This window comes from Apteryx mantelli, chromosome 1 (genome assembly GCF_036417845.1).
Source record: "Apteryx mantelli isolate bAptMan1 chromosome 1, bAptMan1.hap1, whole genome shotgun sequence".
Taxonomy (NCBI): Eukaryota; Metazoa; Chordata; class Aves; order Apterygiformes; family Apterygidae; genus Apteryx; species Apteryx mantelli.
This window is the reverse complement of record NC_089978.1, coordinates 6,079,974-6,103,412: the sequence shown is the minus strand read 5'-3', so window position 1 is coordinate 6,103,412 and position 23,439 is coordinate 6,079,974. Positions and strand designations below refer to the sequence as shown.

Here is a 23,439-nt window from a genome sequence, read left to right as displayed (position 1 = left end):
CTGCAGCCAGCCACTGGCTGGATAACCTGGAATCGTAAGATCAAAATAATTGAGAAACAATAACTTCTGCAGCTAAGCAAACCAAGGCAGCTTGCAGAGACTGTCAATCTCCACAGTTACAAGCCCCAAACTATTTTGACTGCCGGAGGCTGCCAGCTTAATTAAATGGGCCTCCTCGTGGTGGCAGGAAGCAAGTTGAGCAGCAAGCGCTTGTCGAATTGGGCCTTAAAGCGAAGAGCGTATGAGAAGGGGAGGAAATTTGCTGCTCGCACACGGTTTTGCACCTTCTGTGCAAGGTGTGCTACGCCTCAGCTGCTGCAGAGATGCCGTCCCTTCCTAAGCAGCACCCAACCTGCCGGGATGCAGTAACCCCTCTGCTCCTCGTGATTAAGGACGTAGGGATGAAGGCTCAGCTCAAAGTACTTTGCCATCGCTGCTGCAATAAACTCTAGTGGGAATGAGCACCTCAGTTCCCCACTCAGCGTATGGCACATCTCTAACAAGAAGATCCTGGTCCGGGGAGGTGCTCATCACCTTCAGCTTCCATTTCATTCAAGATAAGCCCTAGAAGTTTTCACATCTTCTTTTTTTTTATATATATATAGCCAGTTAGCTCACATTACCGTGTTTATTCCTCTTTTATGACTCATAAAACCCACTTTCCCTTTAATGTAGAGGAAGCAGCATCCTCCTTCTTTGTGTCTGAAAGACGCACGAGTGTCACACTTAAGACAGCAGCAGGACATCTGACCGCTTTATTTTTCACATTACGGTGAGAATGTTGCTGGGGTTTCCTAGACTTAATATTGGGAAAAGAGAAATAGCCCGTTTCAGTAGATCCCATTTATTTAGCCTGCAACTCCTTGGCCTCGCTCTTCTAGGCACTCACAGTGCTAAAGACCTATAAGTCACACAAATAGTTGTTTATTGCTATTATTAACCATATTAATTTTGTTAACTGCCTGGTTCAGTGCAACTGTTAGCGCTCATCTAGTTTCTTGTGCCGTCCATTGATATTGCTGCTGTAGTGAAATTTCCCCAAATTAAGTCACACCCATCCTTCCCCAAGTATTTTTCAGCACATGCTCCCGTGGTTAGAAAAATGGAATTAATACAAGGTTATTTATCTTCTTTCAAGTCACATCACTCATTTTGTATTTTACACTTGCAAAGTTCTGTAGAAGGGAATTGGATTCCCTGTTGCATCATTAAGACCGCCCAAGAAATTCAGCACGGTGATAGGAAACAGCGCAGCTGGATTTTCAGACCCGAGCTGAAGCCTGCTGAAGGGTCCTTTTAGGCAGGAGGGGAATCTGCTTGCTGTGCTGAGCAGATCACATGTGAATGAGCTTAATCCACTTCTGTCCATCTTTGGAATAAAGTAATTCTGGTGGAATTGCTTGGACAGACACCTTTGCACTGCAGAGCTGAACCTGACTTTAATAAATCATGAACCCTACAATATCCTTTAATGATCACTCGTCCATAAATAACTTCTGAGGGCATTTCTTATAGGGGTGTCTTGATTCTTATTGCTTTTAAGGGGGATTCCCTGTACCCTCTCATCTCCATCTCTGACTTCCCTGGAAGAACCTCTTTTCTCTCATCTTAATATTTAGACTATTAGTCTGGATATGAATGTGCACTACTTTCATTTATTGTGCAGCACCACTTTGTACTACTAAGCAGATAGTAAACAAAATCCCTCCTTTCTTCTCATATGGAATAGTAAAAAAATTAATGGAAAATGATGGCTTCTCTATAGGCTTCTGAAAAGTCTTATTGAATTTCGAATTAAAAAAAAAAAAACAACTAATTCTCTGTCATGTTTTATGTGCATTCAGAGTTATTCCTGTGGAACCCTTTGGCATAATTCCTGCTCACTCATTTTACACTTTCCATAAGAGTTGTAATATGGTATATGTGAAAGAAAGAAAATCCTGGCTTTTTTTAATGCTTCATTCTTTTCAAAGTAAGCATAGAGTCTCAGCAAAAATGGCTATAAGACCCCAAGTATCAATGACTGTTTCTTATGCTAATCTTTCCATTTCCTGCTATTACCAGTTCCAGGGTCAGCAGTTAAAAAAAAAAAATCCTGAACTATTGTAAAATCATCTGTCGTTTTATTTTCTCCCCCAAGTCTCTTAAAGAGTGTCTGCAATGAATTACCTCCGTGTCTGAAATGAATTACTACTCCATCCCACACAAACACACCATCATTACCTGCCCCAAGCAAGGTCTGGAACTATATTGCTCTTGTATTTTAAACAATAGTCAGGCAATGGTGAGATGCAATTGATTATGTGAAACATTAGAATGGTTTAGTAAATCAGCTTCTCTGAAGTCATCTGGGCTTTAGGTGTAGCTGGTTTTGGTTTAAAAGGTTATTACTCACCCTTTTTTTCTTTTCTTTCTTTTCTTCTTTTTCTTTCTCCTTCCTTCTTTTCTTTCTCTTCTTTCTTTCCTTCTTTCTTTTCTTCTCTTTCCTTCTTTCTTTTCTTCTCTTTCCTTCTTTCTTTCCTTCTCCCTTCCCTTCCCTTCTCTTCTCTTCTCTTCTCTTCTCTTCTCTTCTCTTCTCTTCTCTTCTCTTCTCTTCTCTTCTCTCTCTTCTTTCTTCTTGAAGACTTTACTTTGATGGTGAAACTGCACAGAAGAAATTGCCCATATCCTTGAGAACTGTGCCGTTTCATTCCCAGGACTGGAAGAGATCTACTGGCTCACCAAGTCCAGACTCGTGCTATAGACAGGAGTAAAATCTTTCGGTGCTCATTGTCTTGAAGCCAAATAGGTGTGCCTTGCTCCCATTGCTTTTACTGGAAACAGTTGCTTTAGTCTTCAGGTGCTTAGAAGGAACGGTTCATCTCATTTTCAGCCTGACATTATTCATACCATTTTATACTAATTTGCTCTGCTGCCAAAATTTTCTTTTAGCACAGTTGTTTTTCTCCCTTGCCAGTGTTTACCTTCTTGATATATTGCATATTCCCTCCCAGCCTTCATTTTCCTAGCTTAAGCAAAGCAAGTTAGCTTAACAGCTAGTTCTTTTTTTGGTTTAGGAGTTATTGTTATTTCGCTTTATTTGATTAGGAGCAAACTTGTCTAAATCAGAATAAGCCACCCATCATGGTAACCATGGTATTTAAAGTAATGTTACACCGAAGAAACTGTATTTTAGATGTAGTGTTCCTAAGCCATAAATAGTGAGACAGCTGTGTCAGTACTTGCAATTAAAATACACCTTTCCTCTAATAACAGGCAGCCTAGGAAGTGTTAAAATAAAGAGCTTGGGAGGAAGACAGATTGCCTTGGCTCTTAAATTTTTAGCCCAGAGCTGACTAAATGATTGCTTCAGGTTTATATCTCATTTCAAGCCTTCAGTCCAAGCAGGCTACCAGTACCTTTATACAAGCAGTGTTCACACATTTCCATTTGCTTATTGAAAACAACGTGTGCTGACGCTGGTGCAACACGTTGCCGCAGTCATTGCTTCTGTCCCCTTCGCAGAGACCACAGGGGAAGCGGGCTTAGCGTGGGCTTGTCTTTTAATGCAACAGTGCCCAGGCGCTGTGTTCCCCACTGATTCGGCTCTCGTCCCATTCTCTGCTCAGGCTTTGCTTCTATTTACGGGTACCTAAGGAGTCAGTTTGAGGAGAAACTGCGCTGGGAATAATCGCTCCTAGCGCTGCTGTGCGAGGCACATAAATCATGCCTCGAAGAGGTGAAGGCTGAACTGTGCCGGTGTTACTCCACTCCGGTATCACGCGAGGAATGCATAGAAATGAAAGAGGAATGCATAGCAGGCGTGGAAAGTCAGGCCGCAGCCATCCGCCGGGTTTTCTCCCGCAGCGCCTTTCCAGGCAACGCAAGCGAGAAAGTCCCTGGAGCTGCTCCGTCGTGTCGGTGTGACGGAGGTCAGGATCCAGGCCAGCAGCGCTGTATCTGTTATGGGGAAATCATAGATAGGCACAAAGGAATAATCTGGCTGCGCTTTGCCCTGCAGCTCTCCTACTGGTTTCAGTGAGGGCTTGGATCAAAGGGTAAAACCCGCTTTTCGAGGGGTACGCTGGTAAATGCATTGGGTCAGGGATTGGGGTCAGACTTGCAGTGTGTGTCTAAGGCAGATTTCAAAAGCCGGTATGGTGGCCATTACAGGCCTGGGGAATATAAACTTTACGGGGTGGTTCTCTTTGGTTTTCTGCTGTTCCATGGTCTAGCTGCATACCCAGTTGTATGCCCAGTTTTGAGTTGTAGCTCCAAAAAGATCTTGCGGAGGTCTCGTTTGTGCCGCTGGCTGTTACTCGATCAGTCACAAAGCAAATAGGTTGAGATCCTGGTTCAAAGTGAGCTCTGGAATTTTTCTGAATGCTTCAAAATTAATAGTTGGCTTTAGCCCCAGTCTGTGCCAGTGAGGAGGGGAAGTCATCTCCATCTCCACATCCCTGAAGTATGCTGTACAGTGAGATGAGGGGACTTGCCTTTATCAAGGTCCTGCACGGGAAAGGAGAAAATTCAATGCAGGCTTTTTGCATTGCAAACTCATACCTAAACTGCTGATTTCGGAAGGGGAGCTCGGCCTTTACTCAGCCATTTTCCCCTCCTGCTTTCAGGGCATTGCTCAAACATCGGAAATAGAAAGGACCAGGGGAAAAGTCTGAGAGCCACAAATCCAGCATCCAGCTGCTGATCCATTTTATGCAAAGGAGGCGATGGCACCAGCAGTGTTTAAAACACAAAACGCTCCAATCAAATCAAGAGGAGCTGCTCTTTGCTGAGTTTAGCTGCTTTGCTGTGTGTCTAAAACAGCTGACAGTTGGTGGAGGACAGGGCTAGGCTGGTGGCGCATGATGTGAATGTACAGATCTTTGCAGTCAGTAGCCCAAAACAATAATTATGCCTTAAGAACAAAAGCCTGAAGCAAGGACTGAATGGTGTCGGGGTTGCGCGGGGTTATCGCATTAAGTATCTTCACTAGCGTATTTCTAAGCCAGGGGAAAGCCTTTTATACGGCTGCGGCTGAGCCCTCACTTTATAACTGAACTTCAGGTTTCATCAGTGATTTACCAGTGATAAATCGAGTGTCTCCCAAAGAGGTCTGCTAAACCACTAAGCACCAGGAATTCCACTGGATCAGCAAACGCGAGCGAGAAGCCGGGTCTGTCCACAGAGCGGCGAATTTCTTGGCCAGGGCCCAGTAGCTTGCGGTGATTCCAGTGTTTTCAGCAGCGCGAGAGCAGTGACGCGCGCCACTTCCAGTCTGCATATCCCGTGCAACGCTTGGCGCCTCAGTCCTTGTGATCCGTCCCTGACGCTGCCTCGGTGCCCTTCACCCCACCGCAAAACACGCCTTCGTTATTTATTGTTTCCAAAAGAAAAACTAAAATAGCCGTTGTGGGGGGGTGGGAATTTTTATGGCCGGCTGCAGATGTTTTTATACGCTCCTTATCATCCCCATTTATTGTCACCTCTTCACACTGCTCCAGAGTGCGTCTGTTTGTCTCCCTGTTTACTTTAGGTATATTAATCTTGCGCCGAATGACTCTGCGTTCACCACGAGGCTGGTCACAAACCAGTTCCTCTGGCCGCGGTCCAAAACGGCTGTCGCGGCCCGGCCGCCGCGCTGTGCGGCTGGCGTTCAGACATGCCGCAGAACCCTTAATGCCGTCGGCCATGGCTCTTGGCAGCCTTCGCCTCAATAACGCTGCAGAGTAGCGTGCCAGGAGGCCACAGACACGTTCTGCGCTGATCACTAGGATTTTGGAGGACGTGGGCGCACAGTCGGACGTGGCTGAACTACTGCAGTTTGACAAGTTGCCACCAGTCAGCTGGGACACGGCTATCTTAGCTCACTCCCTGCAAAATGGAGCAATTTAGCGTAAACCTTAAGGAAAGAACTGCAAAGCAACATTCTTCATCTCGCAATTAGGAGTGTGCTTCTGGACAGTCCAGAACGGATTTACCGGAGAGGCAGATATCACGAGCGCATTTTCGTCCCTCGTAGCAGCAGCCAGCGTGCAGTGCACTTCTGCATCATGTGACATTGTCCCCTCCAGACACACAGGACCTGCGCCCACCCTTCTGAGTTACAGTGGCTCAGCTGATGGCATGCTATTAAGCCCCCATAACTCAGCTGCATTCGACTGTGTGTCCTTTCCAAGAGACAGTCCTACAGTCATTGCGGACTCATTCCCCCAAGCAGTCATTTTTTCTCTATGAATGGCATAAGTCATTAGGGCTGCTGTCCCTCAAGGGGACTCTTGTCCTCATTTCCCAATGCAAAGTTCTGAGGGATGCTAAGGAGGGGAACGGGAAGGTTAATGAAGTCTTTGAGAAGGACAAAGGGTGGTTTGCACTCAAGCAAAACCAAAATTTGGGAAAACAGGAGGAGTACGTTGGAGGAGGTGATTGGAAAGCCTCTTTCAAGCTCAGCAAATCATTTCCTCATTGAAGCAAACAAACAGCTGTATTTACTTCAATGGCAGTTTTGTAGATATTGAGTTTCGGGGCACCCTTACTAACTCTACCAAAAGTACAGTAAGGCAATGGTACTTCCAATTGTTTCTTACAATGACAGTATCCTCTGAATTCTCTGCTCTTTCTGCTTTAATCAATATAGGCCATTAGAAGCTCACTCTTCTTCTAATGCTATTCTGCCTACATCTTGTTGGGAGACATTTTTTATGACATTAAAAGACATGGTGCATTGATTTCTCCTGAGACATAGAGCATAGGGTTTTTCTCATCCCAGCACATAACACAATTTCCCTGCTACATTTATAACTGCAGGGACTTAATATTCACAGTCAGTGAAATACCTAGCTTACTAATTGCTTTTGTACAGAAGGAAAAGCAAATGCCTTTAAAATATTCATATATTTCACATATGCATATATATATCAAATACCATCATTGCTAGATTATTGCTCTTTAAAGAAAATCACTTCTAAATGTTCTCCTGAAAAGCATCCAACAGAGAATCCTGGAGTGAAGTTCTTTGATTGTCTGTATATTGTGCACAGCAGGAGCATGGTACTTTTAAAACCTTTGTCCTTCTTTAACAAGTTGGATAGCACTTCTGAGAGGGTGAGTTCAGATCTCAGGACCTGAGCAACCTTTGCCAATGAGGCTCTGAGGTATGGAGCTAAGCTGGCAGGTTCTTAACTCCTTTTTTTCCACTGCGGGGTTGATTTCTCTCAGGCAGCTTACTGGATTGCTGAGAGATCATCAAACTCTTTCCACCAAATGCCAAACAAATCAACCAAATGTGCTTAGGCTTTCCCAAATAGAGTTTGGTTCAAAATCTTTACAGCTTCCATAGGCTATTACCCGTCCTCTGAGCACTGCAGTTCCTCACACACCTAAAAATAGCATCTGAGTTGAGTCTGAATGCCAGAAATGAACATACAACAGGCATTAAGTTAAAGAACCTCTAGTCACTTAGAATAGGATCCATCTCAGGCAGCTTTGGTCATGCAGAAATGAATCATTAGATCCAAGCTGGTCCTCTAGGCAGTCCTAATATTCAGCAGAAAGAGATCAGTATTTCTAGAGGGTGATTTGTCCCACCAAAGACAAGTGTCTCAGGTGGGATGACTCACACTCCAAAGGTGCTGGAGTATTTCTATTATTATTATTACAGACAGTGCCTAGATGCTAAGACTAGACAGCTAAAATGAAGTGCACTGAATGTCACTCTTAACAGAGAGAGGTGCTCGTTCCTTAACTGCTAGAGGAAATGGAGCCGATGCTGGTCACTGAAATGGAAGCTACTTACTTAAGCTTAGGGGACTGGAGGGCTGCGCATCTTCTTTTAAAAAAGAAGCTAAGTGAGATCTTTGAATGATGGACCATAGTCAGGTTGCTAGAAAGGGAAATAGTGTTATAAGTGTTAGAAAACAGTTATAAATAAGCCAAATGTACATGACAGAACAGATGTAAATATGCTTTTCAAGGCTGCTAGTTTTTTCCAGTATACTTTGACCTTAAGAACAAAATAGTGGATAAAAGGAGAGTTGATTGATTATTATTAATGTAGACTTCTTAAAAACCCTTTGACAGGAGGACATTAAGGAAAAGCAGTATGCATGGATTGTATCTAATATGCTCTTTACTGACTTGGAAAAGCAGTGAAGAGGGAGGTGGCCACAACAGCAGATGGCACAGAAGTGGTGACAGGCAGGACTAGAGGAGGCTGGGGGGAATCCAGAGCCACCTCCCAAAGCAAAGCAAACAGCTGAACCACTGTCTGGGGAAATGCAGATGGGAAAAACACAGGTACCGTACAGAAATAGGTTGGGGAGCCAAGCATGTTGCTAGCTTCTGGAGAGTTTTAGGGGAGAATTCATTGGTCACCATGAGCAGTTCAGGAAAATCCAGTGCTCAGTGCAGAGCTGTGTTTATGAAAGTAAACACATTGCTAGTGTATGTGAAAATGTGTTTTAAGAATAATACCACAAATGTCCTGATGGCATAGCTGACAACAGCAACAGGAACTTGATAGGAATACAGTGACTGCTTCTGGTCACTCTGAATCAGACCTTCAGAAGTCAGATTTAGGTGCCAAATTTATTACAGACTTTAAGTAGATTAAAGCAGAAATAAAAAGGCTTTAAATCAGTAATTTCTTTTTATGTGTAAAGAAAGAGAAGGATTTAAGGGGTTGAAGAAGTCTCCCACAGCACAGGAAGTGTTAGGAAGAACGTAAAGTTTTTATAAGAGACAGACTACAAAGAGTAGGAATGGTTAGTTTAGAGAAAAGGTGAATAAAAATATGTTTGATGAGAACATATTGCATCCTGAGTGCTACAGAGAAGGTAAATTGGCAGCCTTATTTACTCCCACTCATAAAAACAAAACAAGAACAATCCACAACAGTTGAAGGGCAATAACTTTAAAAGTGATAAAAGGCACACTTCTAAAGACAATTTAACCTGTAAAATTCAGTGCAACTTGACATTGTTAAGCCAAAACTTAGCAGATTTGAGAAAAGAATAGGCATTTCTTTGAATATTGTAAATAACCAGAGTCAGGTTAGACAGGAGTTAAAAATACAGATACTTCAGGCTTTAAGCAAAAAACTGCTATTTTCTGCCAGAGGTTAGGATGAGGCTTCCTCTATGGGAAGGTTGTTCCATAATTGGTCATGAAAGGTTTCTTACATTTTCCTGTGATGTACCAAAACATATAGTATTAGTCACTGTCAGAGAAAGAATACTGGATTATATGGACCATTGATCTCACCCAGCATGGCAATTTTTATGGTCCTACGAGCAAAATCCAATGGATTTGCAAAGGGACCTTACAGAATAAGAGCTTCAGTTTGAATTTTTCTTACTGCTACGGAGGCCATAGAAAGAGCAACTGAATTTCTGGCAGTGACATATCTCTGCAGGCAGGCATAGTAGCAGTGCAGGTATATAATGCTTTTATGCCATTTACCAAGGATTATACAGCCGTAATCTTCCCCATTAACACTTCGTCTCGTCTGTGTTGCAGATCCCATAATCTTCCCCCCTGCAATGTATCAAAATAAAAATAAATACTGGGTGCATGGACCAAAACTTAATAAGTAAGATTAATTAACTAAGTACAGAACTACTTCCTATTAATCTTGTATAACTTTTCAAATCGCTTGTATAACTTTTCAAATCGGCCTATCCTCGCAGAAGTTGAACAGCAGCAACAGTGTTTTTTCTTTTCTTTCCTTTTCTTTCTTTTTTTTTTTTTTTTGCCATCTTGTTTTTCACCTGTTATTGATTCTCTCCTCCAGGGAAAAGCATGTCTCTGTCACTTCCGAGTCCCCCTCTTGCAGCACCGGTCAGTGTTAGTGGAGTGCGAGATGAGATACTTATCAATCCATTTTCCTTCCATCTCAGGGAGATGTGTTTGGCAGAACAGCATTTCTGGATGCATCCCCACAAAAGCTGACAGCCTGCGGGTTTTAATTTTCCCTCTGGTTCGGACCCAAGCCGCACAATGTGCTCTCCCCTTTGGTCTTTGACACAGTGGCAATCAAGGAGTTTGGTGAAAATTGCGGTAGGGAGAGGGTACGCTTGCCTTTAGTTAACGAGGCACGGGCTGCCACTTTTTCGAAAAACGTTGCCTATCTGCAGCTATTTTTTCAGTGAGATGGGTCAGAACCAACATATATTTTTATTCCATTCTAAATATGTTTTCCATCTTAAGGAAGAAGCCGCAAGACCAATCCAAACATGGCAGAAAATAAGAGCAGTGAGAATACATGCAAAAATAAGTTCCTTGTATATCACTGGTTTATTTTAGTGCCTTTAAAACAGACAGGTGTAAGAAAGAGCTCTTATTTATTGGACATAATGGTCAGCTCACCAATATTTGACCGCATTTGGTCAACTCACACAAACCTTTTCTTTTGGCTTAGCTTCCCAGTATTATGAAGGAGTCTTCCCTCAAAAAAAGCAGATATTTTATCACTCATTGGGGATTTGGGACAAGGACCCTCAGGCAGGAGGAGAGGTGGGGAAACAAGATGGGGAATGTACTGAGCGAGGGAAGACTTTGCGTTGCTTGACTACTTGGCCTGAGCAAAGGTTTTCACACATTGGTGTTACCTTTCCCATTTGGGTCAATAGATATATAATATCCTGTGGAGGGGGAGATTTCACCTTCTAGTCACACACCCCTACGGGGTGTAATGTCAACCCATTCTCGAACGCGGCAACCTCAGGTTTGCAAATTAGTGACACCCCAATGTGAAACGACTGGTGATAAACCCGCTACAGTTCAGTTCAACGAGAGATAGGGCAATCGCTGCAGATCCGCGTTGGCCTAACTCGACCAGTCACAGTCCGGTTCGCAGCTACCTGCAAATCCTCTCCACGCTTGTGGCACAGGACATCAGCACCCTTTTGGGAAAAGCACCAGACCATGTTATCTCCCTGCAGTTTTTCAAGCAACATCACCAAAAAAAGATGGGTGGAGGCTCGATCATACAGTGCATTACTGAGCCAACACGCTCTGGGTGTTTCCTGCCAAGTTTTAACTAAGGAAACTCCCCCCGGCAAGCTGCATCGATGAGGGAGGATGGATTTGGCCCCAAAAGCAGCCTTGGGAAGCAGATCTGCACAGTGGGGTAAAAATGCAGACCACGGCTACTGCGAGCCCCAGCAACAGCAACACAGGCAGGAAATTCAAGTGAATTGGAGCTTGCACCCACTTTATCTGTCTACGCAGGCATAGGCACAATGTGTTTAGGCTGAAAATTTGGTGGAGATTCCTCCAGATTTTAAACATTGGAGGTGAGCTTAATCTAGGCAACATATTGCTTGTGGCATTTCATTTTTTCTAAGTACTAGAGTTTCTTTTATAGGAGCTCATAAAATATATATATATATATATATATATATATATATGTTGCTCTCTTATTGATAACCTAACAGCAGCCGTTGGTGAAGTAGCCCCAGTGTCCAGAGCTGTATTATATCTTTGATGTTTCTGGTTCTGCAGCGAAAATATTTCGCCAGAGCAAGACATAATGAAAGTTTAGGAGATTGTTAAGGAACCGACTATGCTACAAAGAGCCATGCTCATTTTGCCTCTATTAGAAACACAAGAAAAATAATTTTTCACTTTCCCTTGACAAGAAGGATCTCAGGGGGAATCTTAGATAAGACATCAACATTGCTGGTGATTACTTGGCCTTTTTTCATTAAGGTTTATAAAGCCCTGAATAAGAAAGCGGTTTATACTGGTGTTCCAATTCTGCAAATGTGTCTTTTCAAGACCCAGCTGTGGGAAGGACATACTTTTATTTCCACTTTTCAGAGGAGGCAAGTGAATGATAGACAACCGGTGACTTGCACAAGTTCACGCTAAAAAGGTTTTGGCGCACTGTGGATGATACTATAACAATACCAGTAATAATACTAGTAAATAGAAATCCTGAGTTGTCCTTCTGGGTCATAGCCTGGAGACTTTTCCTATTCTTTTTTCAGTTGTTTCTCTTCTGTTTCTATTTTACTTTCTTAAAATGGACATAATGTAGGTGAAAAAGTCTTCTTTCCTTGGCATCTAAAAACGTTTCAGGAATATAAAGCTACTGAATGATGTTCCTATCTGTCTGATATTTAATATATTTGTTCTGCTGTAATTGAGAACACAGTCATGCTGGAGGATGAATTCCAGTGATAACATTGCAACAGTTTGAGTGTTTTCTCCGTTATATATCTTTACAGCAGAGATAACCTTTTGCATATTGAAATATAATTGCACAGGGAGATAGTTGTTTTAAAACAGAATTAACAATACTAGCTAAACATTTTGAAGGAACTTTCCATAATAGCCCATTTTTATGTCAGCTTCTCTAGAGCACAGCATCACTTGTACTATAAAATTAATTGAAAATTGAAAACTGAACAACACAAGATCTTTCCTTTTCTTACAACACATTCCTGGAATTATCCTGAGTATAGAAACTACATTTAAATGTCACTGATCTCTTTGTCAGCAATTACCTCACAGTAGTATTATAAGGGGATTCTCCCACGCTTTCCTCACCCCATATATATTTCCTCATATGGGAAATAGCAGTGGTGGCTGAGTTATAATGTGCACTGATACATGTAGTATTTTCAGAATTATCCTAATAAATGCAGGATGTGCCACTGCAATTATTTATTTGCAAATCTGTGACCAAATGCTTCCCCAGCTTATTATTAAATTATTAATAAATGTATTATTATACTATTACTAAATTTGTGTGCTGGTATAAACTTATTTCATTTTACTGCAGTGGAGAGCAGAATGTGGCCCTCCATCTTTGTCTTCCCCATGAGAGTTTACATTCTGCTACCTCTAAGTTTCTGCAAAACTGTACTCGGGGCTGGGCATGAAATAGGTCTAAACCTCGAGGCTGCCTTCGAGAGTAAACTTGCCTGCCGGACCGACAGCCAACCTGCGAGCTCCCTTCGGGGTCTGCGGGACGCCAGCAGGCTCCCCGAAGGTGGGCAGGAAAAGGGGCAGGGACTTGCCGGGTGGCTGGGTCACGCATCTCCTCGCGTCCACAGCTTTACGTTCACCGCTGCTGAATGCAATACAGACGTATGTTTTTAGGAACCTCCCGGCAGAGAGTAGTTGTGGGATCCGAGCAGTATGGTCCAAGGAAGCGGTGCGGCTGTGAGGAATGGAGGACTTCCCGACTGCACTCACAAACCTCCTGTCCAGCGCGTTTCACTTCTAAGTGGACCTTGGATCAGGGGCAGCCCGGGTTAAAATGTGATCGCAGGTGATCTCCCTTTTGAGACCCGCCTGCGGTACATTTACACTGCTGTGATTTGGTGCTTTCAGCGCGGTCAGTCCCAGCTACTGCTTGTCACCGGCAGCTGGTGAAGTTCCCAAGAAAGGTCGGGTCCTGGTGTCTGAGCTCCCAAAGACGCTTCCTTTCCTCGGTGCTGGCGGAGGGCAGTGCAGGAGGGCCGATGCGGGCTCTCTGTCGTCATTTACCCCGGGGGCTTTGCTCCAGCCATCTCTTTGGACGGAGTCCTAGCCACCGTCCTCTTCCTGGACTTGTGTCTCTGCACTGCCTTCTCCTGCACATCCAGTGCACCGTGGCATGGCCAGCCCCTTCCCAGCAGCCCAGGAGGCTTCCGCTGGTGGGAGCTTTAAAGTAGATCCTCCCTCTCGGCCGGGGACAGTTAGGCTGTCGCTGAGCCCCTTTGGGAAGAAAGATCCCAAGGGACAGGATAACAGTCAGCTTATTATTTTTAGCACGTTTTTGACCTGACCTATTTCAGCAACGCGGCGAGCGCCACCGTCCCACAGAGAGCATCCCCGCCGCAGCCGAGGAGGACGACGGGCCGTGACGTGACGCGGGAAGAGGCGCGGGGCGCGTGGGCACGGAGAGCTCGGCCGCAGCTCGGCACGGCCTCGCTGCCTAAAGACACCGCGAGGTGCAGCTGCGCCTTGGGGCTACTTGTGTGAGTCATTAGCGATTGCATGCGTAGGAGAGCTTATTCTGGTCTCTGAGGGTATTCGACAGCGACAGGTCCCAGTCCTCTGCAGCGACGGTTTCCTCCCCCAGTTCAGCATTATTCAGGATCGGGGTTTTGCTGTCAAAAGGCTGTTGGGGGAGTTTATTTTTCCTGGAGTCAGGCATCTTTAATTAGACCTAGCACTTCCTCCCAGGCTTTATTAAACAGGAGTCTCTAATCCAGAAAACATTTCCAAAATTAAGACTAATTGAGTGTCATAATGTCAGCCAAGGTAAATAAAGCACACAAGGAAAGAAATAAGCTCTGGAAGTGGAACGTGCTTCACTGAATACACATCTGCTACTCAGACCCACGGCTGTCACTCGGAAAGACACCATCCAGTCAACCTGATCAAACAGATCCCCACTGAACCGATAAAGCAGAGCAACTCTTTGGGTGGCTTAGCTGTCGCTTGAGAACCGGCTTGCAAGCCTGTAGGCAGACACTTGTGCTGGAAGGCAGCGCGGGTTTGAAGCTCACAGACACAGTCTCCTCCGGACTTCGGAAGGAGCAAGGTCATATCCTGAGCGCTCCCTGCTCGCTCCCTTGTTTTCCTTTCCAAAGGAAAAGAAGTCTCTTTTGGTTTATTTCTTCGCTTTTTAAGGGGTTGTGTAAAATTCAGGCAAAGCGAGTGATTTCCATCCCAGATGCGTCTGTGTCATCTTCAGTTACTGCAGAGCTGAAGTTCGGAAGCTCTGCTAATACTAGCATTGATTTGTGGTGTGTACAAATATGCCGTGTTTATTAGATTTTATTTTCTTTTGGCGACCTGTTCGGTATTAAAAAAGAAAAATGAAAATAAAACTTTCACAAAGTAAATTGCTTGAGAAACATTCTTCAATCATTCTTGCTTAAAGAAACCACAGCTAAATGTATCTTCAGTTCTCTCCTTATCTTAAAAATATCTTATTTTGCACTATAAATAACCAGCTGAGGGAAAAGTGATGCAGGAGGGGAGAAACAGCAGTGGTTGTCCTTAATCATGTTCAGACACAAATATCGAGAATGAATGAATGTCTCTCTATGCATTTCCAGGCTGAACAGGACGGACTGAGTCCACGGGGATTTGCATTTCAGACCTTGGTGTCAGTGCGCATTATTGTGGGCTGTGAAAGATGCTCTTAAAATGTTTCTAAATAAGCAAATGGAACAACTCGCTCCAGCATGATAATCGGTGCTTTTACTACTGCAACCTCTGGAGAAGGTGGGGGCAGGGAAAGCGGTGAGGGACCACAGCTCCCTTCCAGATGTGCCCCAGAAATCCTTCGTGACAGTAAGCAATTAACATTCAGGTTTGATCTTTCGCAGTACTGGGAAGGTAGATTACGGTGTAACATCTGTACCTGGTTTGGATGTGCAGTGCCTTCGCATGGACGCACATTTTGGATCCAAATGGAGGAACACTGCTTTCGAAGTCAGTGGCCAAAATAAAAGGCATTAAGGTATTATGGAGGATTTTTCTGTGTGTGGATGTCGAGGTGGAAAGACTCACTGACACAGCTCGGTAGCTGCAGAACAAGGTCTGCATTTGTTTAAGCAGTTACAGGAAGACTTCTATATTTTTGCTGTAATGAGCATGAAGTGTTAAGTACGTGGCACTAGATTCGGCTGCTGCTGTGCAAAAGGCACAGCTCCTGGAGAAAAATCACAAAGATGCAGTGCAAGATACGATATAAACTTCAATAAACTCTTCAGAAATCTCCTGTCTGCCTGCCTGCCTTTCTGTGATTGCTTTTACACCGGTGTTATAAGGGCCCTTTTATGCAAAAAAGCCTTAGTCGTGGGATGGCTCTTGCAAAATTCATAGCTGGTGCCATTCCATGCCCTTATGACACAACAGTAACATCCATTTGTATCAGTCTGGCACTGTGCAAGTAGGTCAGACGATTATGATGAAGTTAAAATGAATTTTGCTTTCCTTCAATGGCAGTGGAGCAGTTACCAACTGATTAAGGAAAACATTAGCAAGGACCATTTTAATTGATTTGAATGCATGTGTGTTTTGTATTGGTTTAGTTTGAGGGCATTTTTAAACAAATAGCACTGTCATCGTGAGCCTTAATTAGATAATAAATTAATAGATAAATGGATTAGAAAGTTCAGTATGGCTTTCGCAATCGCTGCTAGCAGCATAAAAATGAGGTGCTTAGTATTAGCAATGCTAATAAATGGCATAAGGAATGCACTTGGGGAGAATGATGATGTGGCAGCTGAGTGACTGGTGAGGGCCATGTTCTTTCCTTTGCCCACACATATTTTGGAAAACAAAGGTGCTCCTGTGCTTTAGATCCTTCCCTAGAAAAGATAAGGGTGGTGCTGATCTGGAAGGGTAAATATGTCAGCTCCCTTGCGCACCTCAAAGCCTGCACATTTAATGTGGGATTCATGAAAAATTCAGCAAGTACCTAGGACACGTTCTAGGGGTTAGGCTGCATGGAGATCAGCTCAGAGATCTGCCAAGAAAAAGGGGAGAATATCTTCAGTGACGGGAAAACTGCTTAACAGGGAGGGAAGTCTGGATCAATCGAACTGGATCTGAAATGCATGAGAATCATTAGGATCTTTCTGAAAAATGGCAATTTTGTGGATGTTGGGCTGCTTATTTAATTCTGTCAAGTAGTAAATCCAGGCATATCCGTCTCGGTGCTGATGACAGAGAGAGTGGCAGCAACTCGGCTAACAGACACAGTGCTGCAGATCGTAAAGTGATGCAAATATCGCTGATGTGAGTTCAAATACCTGAAATTAGGAAGTTGTGAGAGCACTTTCAATGGTATCAACTGCAGGTAGATCTGTCTAAATCTCTTCATACGATACTGCTTGTCTAAAGATACAGGGTAACTTTGATTTCTTTTTTGGGCTGATGCCCCTTCAGATATAACTGCCTACTTCAAAGATGACATTAGCTTGCAGCACTTTGCCACCAGAATTAGAGCAAGTTCTCAGAAAAGATTTGAAACCTGAATTATGTTAAAGTCACCTTTATGGTTCTCATCAGAGTATCAACGAATAGCAACTTTCTGCAGAAACCTCTAGTGGAGAGCCAGTATGGCTGAGCTGTGACTGCTGCTGAAAGAATTTCAGCACGTAGAAGAAACAATACTTGGATAGACCTTACTCCTGTTCTTTTAAATTTTTTGAAGCAGAGAATCTCTTCTGCTGCTCCCCTGAAGCTCGGTTTGTTATGCAGATGATTTTCAAGGTGATGTGAACTTCTTCAGCAATCAGTCCAGTCTTTGTTAGCAATTAACTGTGGCAGTACAAAAGCCTTTTGGTATACATTTCAGGAACATTCAGTTAGATGCTTTCTTTTACGGTGGTATTTAAGTACCTTGTATACAGCATTTTGTTGGTCTTGTTAATGAGAATTAAATTTCCATCTGATTAGAGGCCAGCCTTATAAAAAGTGAACAGTGTACTACCCCCTCAGCTATATCATTAATAGTCTGATTATCAATCTATCTGGAGTATAAATGCTCACACACAAAAAATTGCAATTACTGTAGAGCATATTGCATGTCATATAGACCTTATCACTTGAATAATTTAAAGTCTGTGAGAATAAAGTACATGCAAATATATGAGGCTAAAGTCACAGTGGATCTTAGGCAGGAAGAGATAAACAAGACACAAAGTCTTTTTCACCTCTAGTTTTCAATATTTGCAACATTTGTCATCTGTGGATTTTCTTTACCCACTCTCTCTCCCACTTAAAGGGCTCCCCTCCAAAAACAATCTAAAAAGGTTCAGAGGGAGTAAGTGCATTACCCTGGGTTGTTGCAGAAGCTCACACAGCCCCGGTTCTTTGCCAGCCCCATGCACGCCTGGTCTATACCTTAAAACCGCGCAGCCACGTCACTGTAGTACCGAGGCTAGACTTCTAAACCGTAGTAAAAGCCAGGTCCATTCGCTTTATTTCTGCATTGCATTAGCATGACTAAACTGCTCAATGCATGGGTAGACCATACTCATGTCTTATTGCAAAGACTATGTATCACAACATCCATTTGGCCTCTGAGAAGAATGGGGAGAGTACTGCACCTTAGGATTCATTGGCAAAACCAGTCTGATTAGGAAACGACGCAGGTTTAAATTAGGCGAGGGAGGAAAGAGAGAGCGTGCCCAGAAAGAAGAATGCAGCTAAACCCGAATGCATAAGAATGCAACAGAAAATCAGGTTCTCAAGAAACATAGAAATGAAATCTCTTCTGTTTTTTTAAATATTCTTATTCTTATTCTTATTATTTTTATTTCTTTCTGCTTTGAGCGTGCAGCTAGGATGGCTATTCATTTAGGCAGACTTTCCAGCGTTGTATTCATGCTCCCATCTTGCAGCTTCACTTCCAGCTGTGTTGAACTGATGTCAGTCAGGAAGGCTCTGGCTTGCCTTCTTCCTGCTGTTTGCAAACTTTTGCATAAAGTAATAGAGTTGGAAGATAAGTAAAAGCGCAGCGTGCAGAGATTGGGGTCTTGTTGAAAGGGAGAAAAGCTGAGGGAAACTTTGATCAGAGCTCGGTGTCCTGAATCAAAACGACAGCAGCTTCATTGGATTTTTGAAAGGCAATAGAAACAACGCAGGACCTGTTGTGAATAAATTGCTAGCACTGTTTCACATACAGCAATGTCTGCTGTGATTTCTGTTGTGATTTCTCTCTAATTGTGGAAGTTGCTTGCCTTGCAATTCCATAGACGAAGGTGTTGGTTGTTTAAGCACTGTTCTCCTGCTTGTTTTTGGATGTATGTTCTCCTGCAGGTTGGGTAAATCAGCATTTATAACACATTCACATATTGAGCCTGCTAGTGCCACACGTGGCCACATGCTGAAGTTTATCAGAAATTTTACTCCACTTGCTCCTGCATTTCCTTCTTTCCCTCTGTCCCTTCTTCCCTAAAGATGACTTGGAACAATTTACTGTTCTTGTAAGAGCTCACCTTTTTTTTACATGGCTTGCTATTTCTACCAATAAAAAATCATGCCCGTGGGGAAAGGATCTGCAGTGTGGATTCATCTGGCAAAATAATAGCTCAGTTTTGTGTAGCAGATTTTTGTTGGTGTGAATCTCTGCATTGTGTATACCTGTTTCTCTTCTGGAAAAGATTATTTGGCTTTTTACATTAGTGCATACTGCTGTTCAAAACCCCATAAAAAGAAAAAAGAAAGGTAAATATGGACTTGGCTGAATATGTGCACTGTAAGAATTCAAGTCCAGAGAATGGTTTGAAATGGTAATATTTCCCAGTCAGAGTTCCTAAAAACTGCAGTACTGAGACACTTAGAAAAAAACTTTAAAGAAAAAAAAAAAACTTGTTTTTATTTAAATCCCTGTTTGTGCTGTGCAGTGTAATCTTCCCTCTACAGGACACTTACTCAGGACCTCAAATCAAAATGAGCATACAAGGCTCATATTAAAATCTGCATTTGGGTCAGAAAAGTCAACGTTCAGCTCGAAACACAGGACAGAGCACCGAAGTAGAATAATCACAGTTCACCCTGTAGGTCTCTTCCATTCTTAATGCCTCTGATTCTGTGAACCATCAACTTAGTATTCACGTTTGGGCCATTCATGGAGTTGCTGCTCTTTAGAATCTTTCCTCTTCGCTCCAGGGATCAACAACATTGTCCAACTCACTGATCTTAAAGCATGTTTTGTGCTTCAGAACTTGGCTCACGTTGAAGTTCACATATTCCCCATCACGCCAATAGAGCATTTTCCCCTGACACATGCTTTGTAACCTTTTTTCTAGATGACCCCACTCCTTCAGTGGGCCACCCCTGTGGATTTTGATAGGTTTGGCTGAAGATTAAAACATCACTTTCTGTGACATAATTGAAATGGAAAATCCTGAGTTTTGGGAATAGATTGGTTCAAGAGGACAGGTCTTCCCTTTGATATTTGGAGGCTTGATCTAAGGTTTGGAAAGTGCATATACATGCATATGGTTTATGCATATCCCTGTGATTTATTTGGATGTATTGCTTTACCATGACCAAAACAAAAAGAATCTGTATGAAGAAATTCAGAAGTGACCGTTTGTCTTTGAGAAAGTAGGAAACTGCCTGCTAGCAAAACTCCCTGCCAGGCCAGTTATTCTCTTTCTGTCAGACTTTCCCTGAGACATTCACTCTATGTTTATATTCAGAGAGTCAAGCAATTGCTTAGAAAAGCCTCCTATTTGGGTTAAAGTTAAACCTAGTCCTGTCCAAGCAGTTAACTTTCCAGTACCCTTTATACACCTCTGTTATAGTGATTAATAGGAATCTGCATTCACTGAACCAGAGCTATTTAAACATTTTTCTGCAAATATCCCCTTCCCTCATTTAACCCTAATAGCAGACTTCACCTGTTCTGTAAATAAATACAGCCTTCCATTCTCCAAGGGAACCTTTACACCTAATACATCCATTTACCATGTGGACATTTGATTCAAAAATGAATATTCTGGGGGGAAAAAAGCAAGACGGACTTTGTGCAGCAAATGAAGGCCTGCTGAGTGGTGCTGAACTGACAACTCTGAAAACTGATGATTTGGGTTAATTCACAAAACAGGACAAGGCATGGTGAGGCAGTGAAAAGCGCTTCTCATTGCCCTTCCAGGTTGCCTCAACCCTTGGTAGATAAGCTGAATCCTTGATTTATTGGCTGGAATTGGCAATGGGAACAGTGAGGTATCTGATGGACTAGGGGAGTGCATTTCACTTAATCTTCTGAATCCCTACAGAGAGGTAATCATTTTTGGTCATCCTTTGTAGGTGCAGGCTTTCAGGTGGTGACTGGGAGGTGGTTCAGATCCTACCAAGCTGTTAAACTCTCCCGTAATGCTGTGTTAGCATTCGGTTGCCCCGGCCGCAGAACCAAACCCCTTTGGCACCACATGGACACACTACAGACATCCAGCCCACTTCCTCCAGAAAAGCCCTGGGAATGTGGGTCTCCTGCCTTGAGTGTCTCACATGATGTTCTTCCAGAAGGATTAGCTGCCGTATTATTTTGATAAATGAGGCAGAGCAGGGTGATGGCATGGGCTTTTTCAAGTTGAGATGTGGCTAAAAAGGGGAAAGATAAACTTGTAGCTCTTATGGATTAACTTCTGGTTTCTAAGAATAACATAGATAAGGCAGTCTCAATTAGAGAAGGCTTAAAATAACATAAAACAAATCTGAGACGGAAGAAACTGCTGCATCGGAAAGAGAAGTCACCACTGTTCTTTAGATAAGCTCCCAGATTTTCAGATGAGGAAAAAAATAAATATTGCAAAAAAGAGTTTTCCCTACTTAACCTTTGCACCCAGACTCACTGGGCCCCTGTTCTCCACCTTGCTCACATTGCCCGATTGCCTACCACCAAAGAACAAGGCAGCTCAAGCACAGGGATAGTTTTACTGCAAATTGTTCAGCTTCTGTTTATCCTTCTAAGTCTTTTCTGTAAAACTAAGTTAAGAAGTTGCCCTCCTCCACATATTTGGGACTTTTCCTTCCCATTAACAAAAGAAAAGGCCTAAGCCAAAGAGGTAAGGCAATCACTCATAGAGATGTCTCAGCCAAAATGGTCTGCTCAAAATCTGCACGAACTATGTCTGTTTCTTATCCGTCTTGGTAGTTGTTTATTTTTATGAATGCTAACATTCACTCACAAGAATAAAACAGGGCAGCATTTCATCATGACTCTGTTTCCTCAGGGGTATTTCCTACAAGGTGTTGGATTCACTTTCTGTATGATCAACAGCTATCGCTCCATAATTACCAGTGAGCAGGTACCAGTTCTGAAGGTCACACTGATAGTGCATACATCCCTAGCACAGCTGCTTCTGTTTAAGGTTCCTAATAAAGGGAGGGAGACATTTGATTTTGATCAAGGTTTTAAGAAAGCACATATCTACACCTGCCGGACATTGTCTTTCTCACTTCATCAGGAAGCTTTTCAAGGTGGAAATACAGCACTGAGCAGTTTATCACAGAGATGACCTGGCTTTGGCAAGCCTTGCATAGGTCACAGGCTTCCCACTGCCACTACAGCAAAGTTCTTTATCCTCAAATACGGCAGCAGTTGGTAGTGTTTTCTAGCCTTCCTCATAGAACTTTTGGGGTTATATTTTGAGCCTATTGCTCTTTTTCAAGTCTTTTGGTAATTCTTATTGCAAGCTTAAGACAAAAGCGTATCTGTTTGTGGAAGGCTGGTTCATTTCTTCCCCTTTTTTCTTTTCTCTTTTTTTTTTTTTTTTTTTGACTTTAAGGAGTTTCTTTATAAAGGTCACTGAAGTCCAGAGCAAAAGAGAATTAATTGCTAACAGCCATAATTTAGAGACAAATTATCCTCCTGATATTTTGGCCGTCTTGGATACACCACGGAAGAGCCATCTATCTGGGAGAATGACATGTGTGACTGTAACCTACAGTCGTGTTGAGCACTGATGGGCTTCATCTCGCCTCAAGAGTGATGTGGGTTTTAATACACTAATAGGAAAGGGTATCAAAATAATGCCATACTTGTATATAACATTTCTCATCCAAAGAAGCCTTTTTTTTTTCTCTTAAACAGACTGGATAAAATTTATTCTACAAGGACACCCCTTGATTTCAGTGTTCTACACAGAATAAACCTTCCTCTGCATGACCACAGCCAACAGGATCTGGGACACAATGATTTCCAAACCCTTCTCTCACTGGGTCTCATTAAACAGTGGCTTATGCTATCAGTAATTCAATTAAAATCAATAAAGCTGGTCCATGTGGAAAATGACCCTAGGTAATAAGCTCTGTTGAGGCATGATACACGTTTTGCACATGAGAATTTCAGAATTCCAACTCCCTCCTAAACCCTGATCCAGGAAAGTACTTAAGTACAGGTTTATCTTGAAGTTTGCTCATTTACATTTGTAAGGATCTGAATCTCAGCCTCATCTGTACTTCTCTAGAGACCTCAAAAGCAGTAGGGCTTGTATGCATCGTGCAATGGGACAGAGTGCATCAGTGTCTGAGACCACACTAGCCTGCGCCAGTGAGTCCTTTAGGAAAAGGTTTTTAGCTCAGGGACACGCCATGGGAAGATGGCTACAAGGCAGCAGCCCCGTCACATCCCTGTAGCTTTTTCATTTCAGACGTGACTTGCCTGAAGCCAGCAGTGTGTGGTTGCATCTCCTTTTGAGTGTCTTGCAGACCATTTCTAAGCTGGCTCCATGGATTTTACAGTGTAGCTACACATTTTTGTCATGCAGTTTATAAATGCATATCTATTCCATATAGTGAACTTTTCCACCTGCAAGTCTTTTCAGAAAGGCGGGAATTTTTTACCACAGTTACTAGATAATATCTTTTTGCAAAGGTTAATCACAAATGCACTCATTATAGTTTGTTATTCATTGTCGGTTTTGCTTGATTCCAGGCAAGTTTAAGCTCTGGGATAGTCTGAGAGGCTCATCGTGCTGTTGCCAAGTTGGTCTT

At 42.9% G+C, this 23,439-nt stretch overlaps 1 protein-coding gene across 1 annotated transcript in view; it reads left to right on the top strand.

Annotated features, from left to right (window-relative positions):
* The window catches only part of LOC106495814 (teneurin-4-like), a 315,416-nt gene extending 292,800 nt beyond the window's left edge, over positions 1–22,616 (top strand). The window contains exon 6 of the mRNA XM_067314406.1: positions 22,538–22,616. Within this exon, the coding sequence (XP_067170507.1) occupies positions 22,538–22,596 (59 nt within the window). The 3' untranslated portion in view covers positions 22,597–22,616. The remainder of the gene's footprint in view (positions 1–22,537) is intronic.
* Positions 22,617–23,439: the final 823 nt, after the last annotated feature.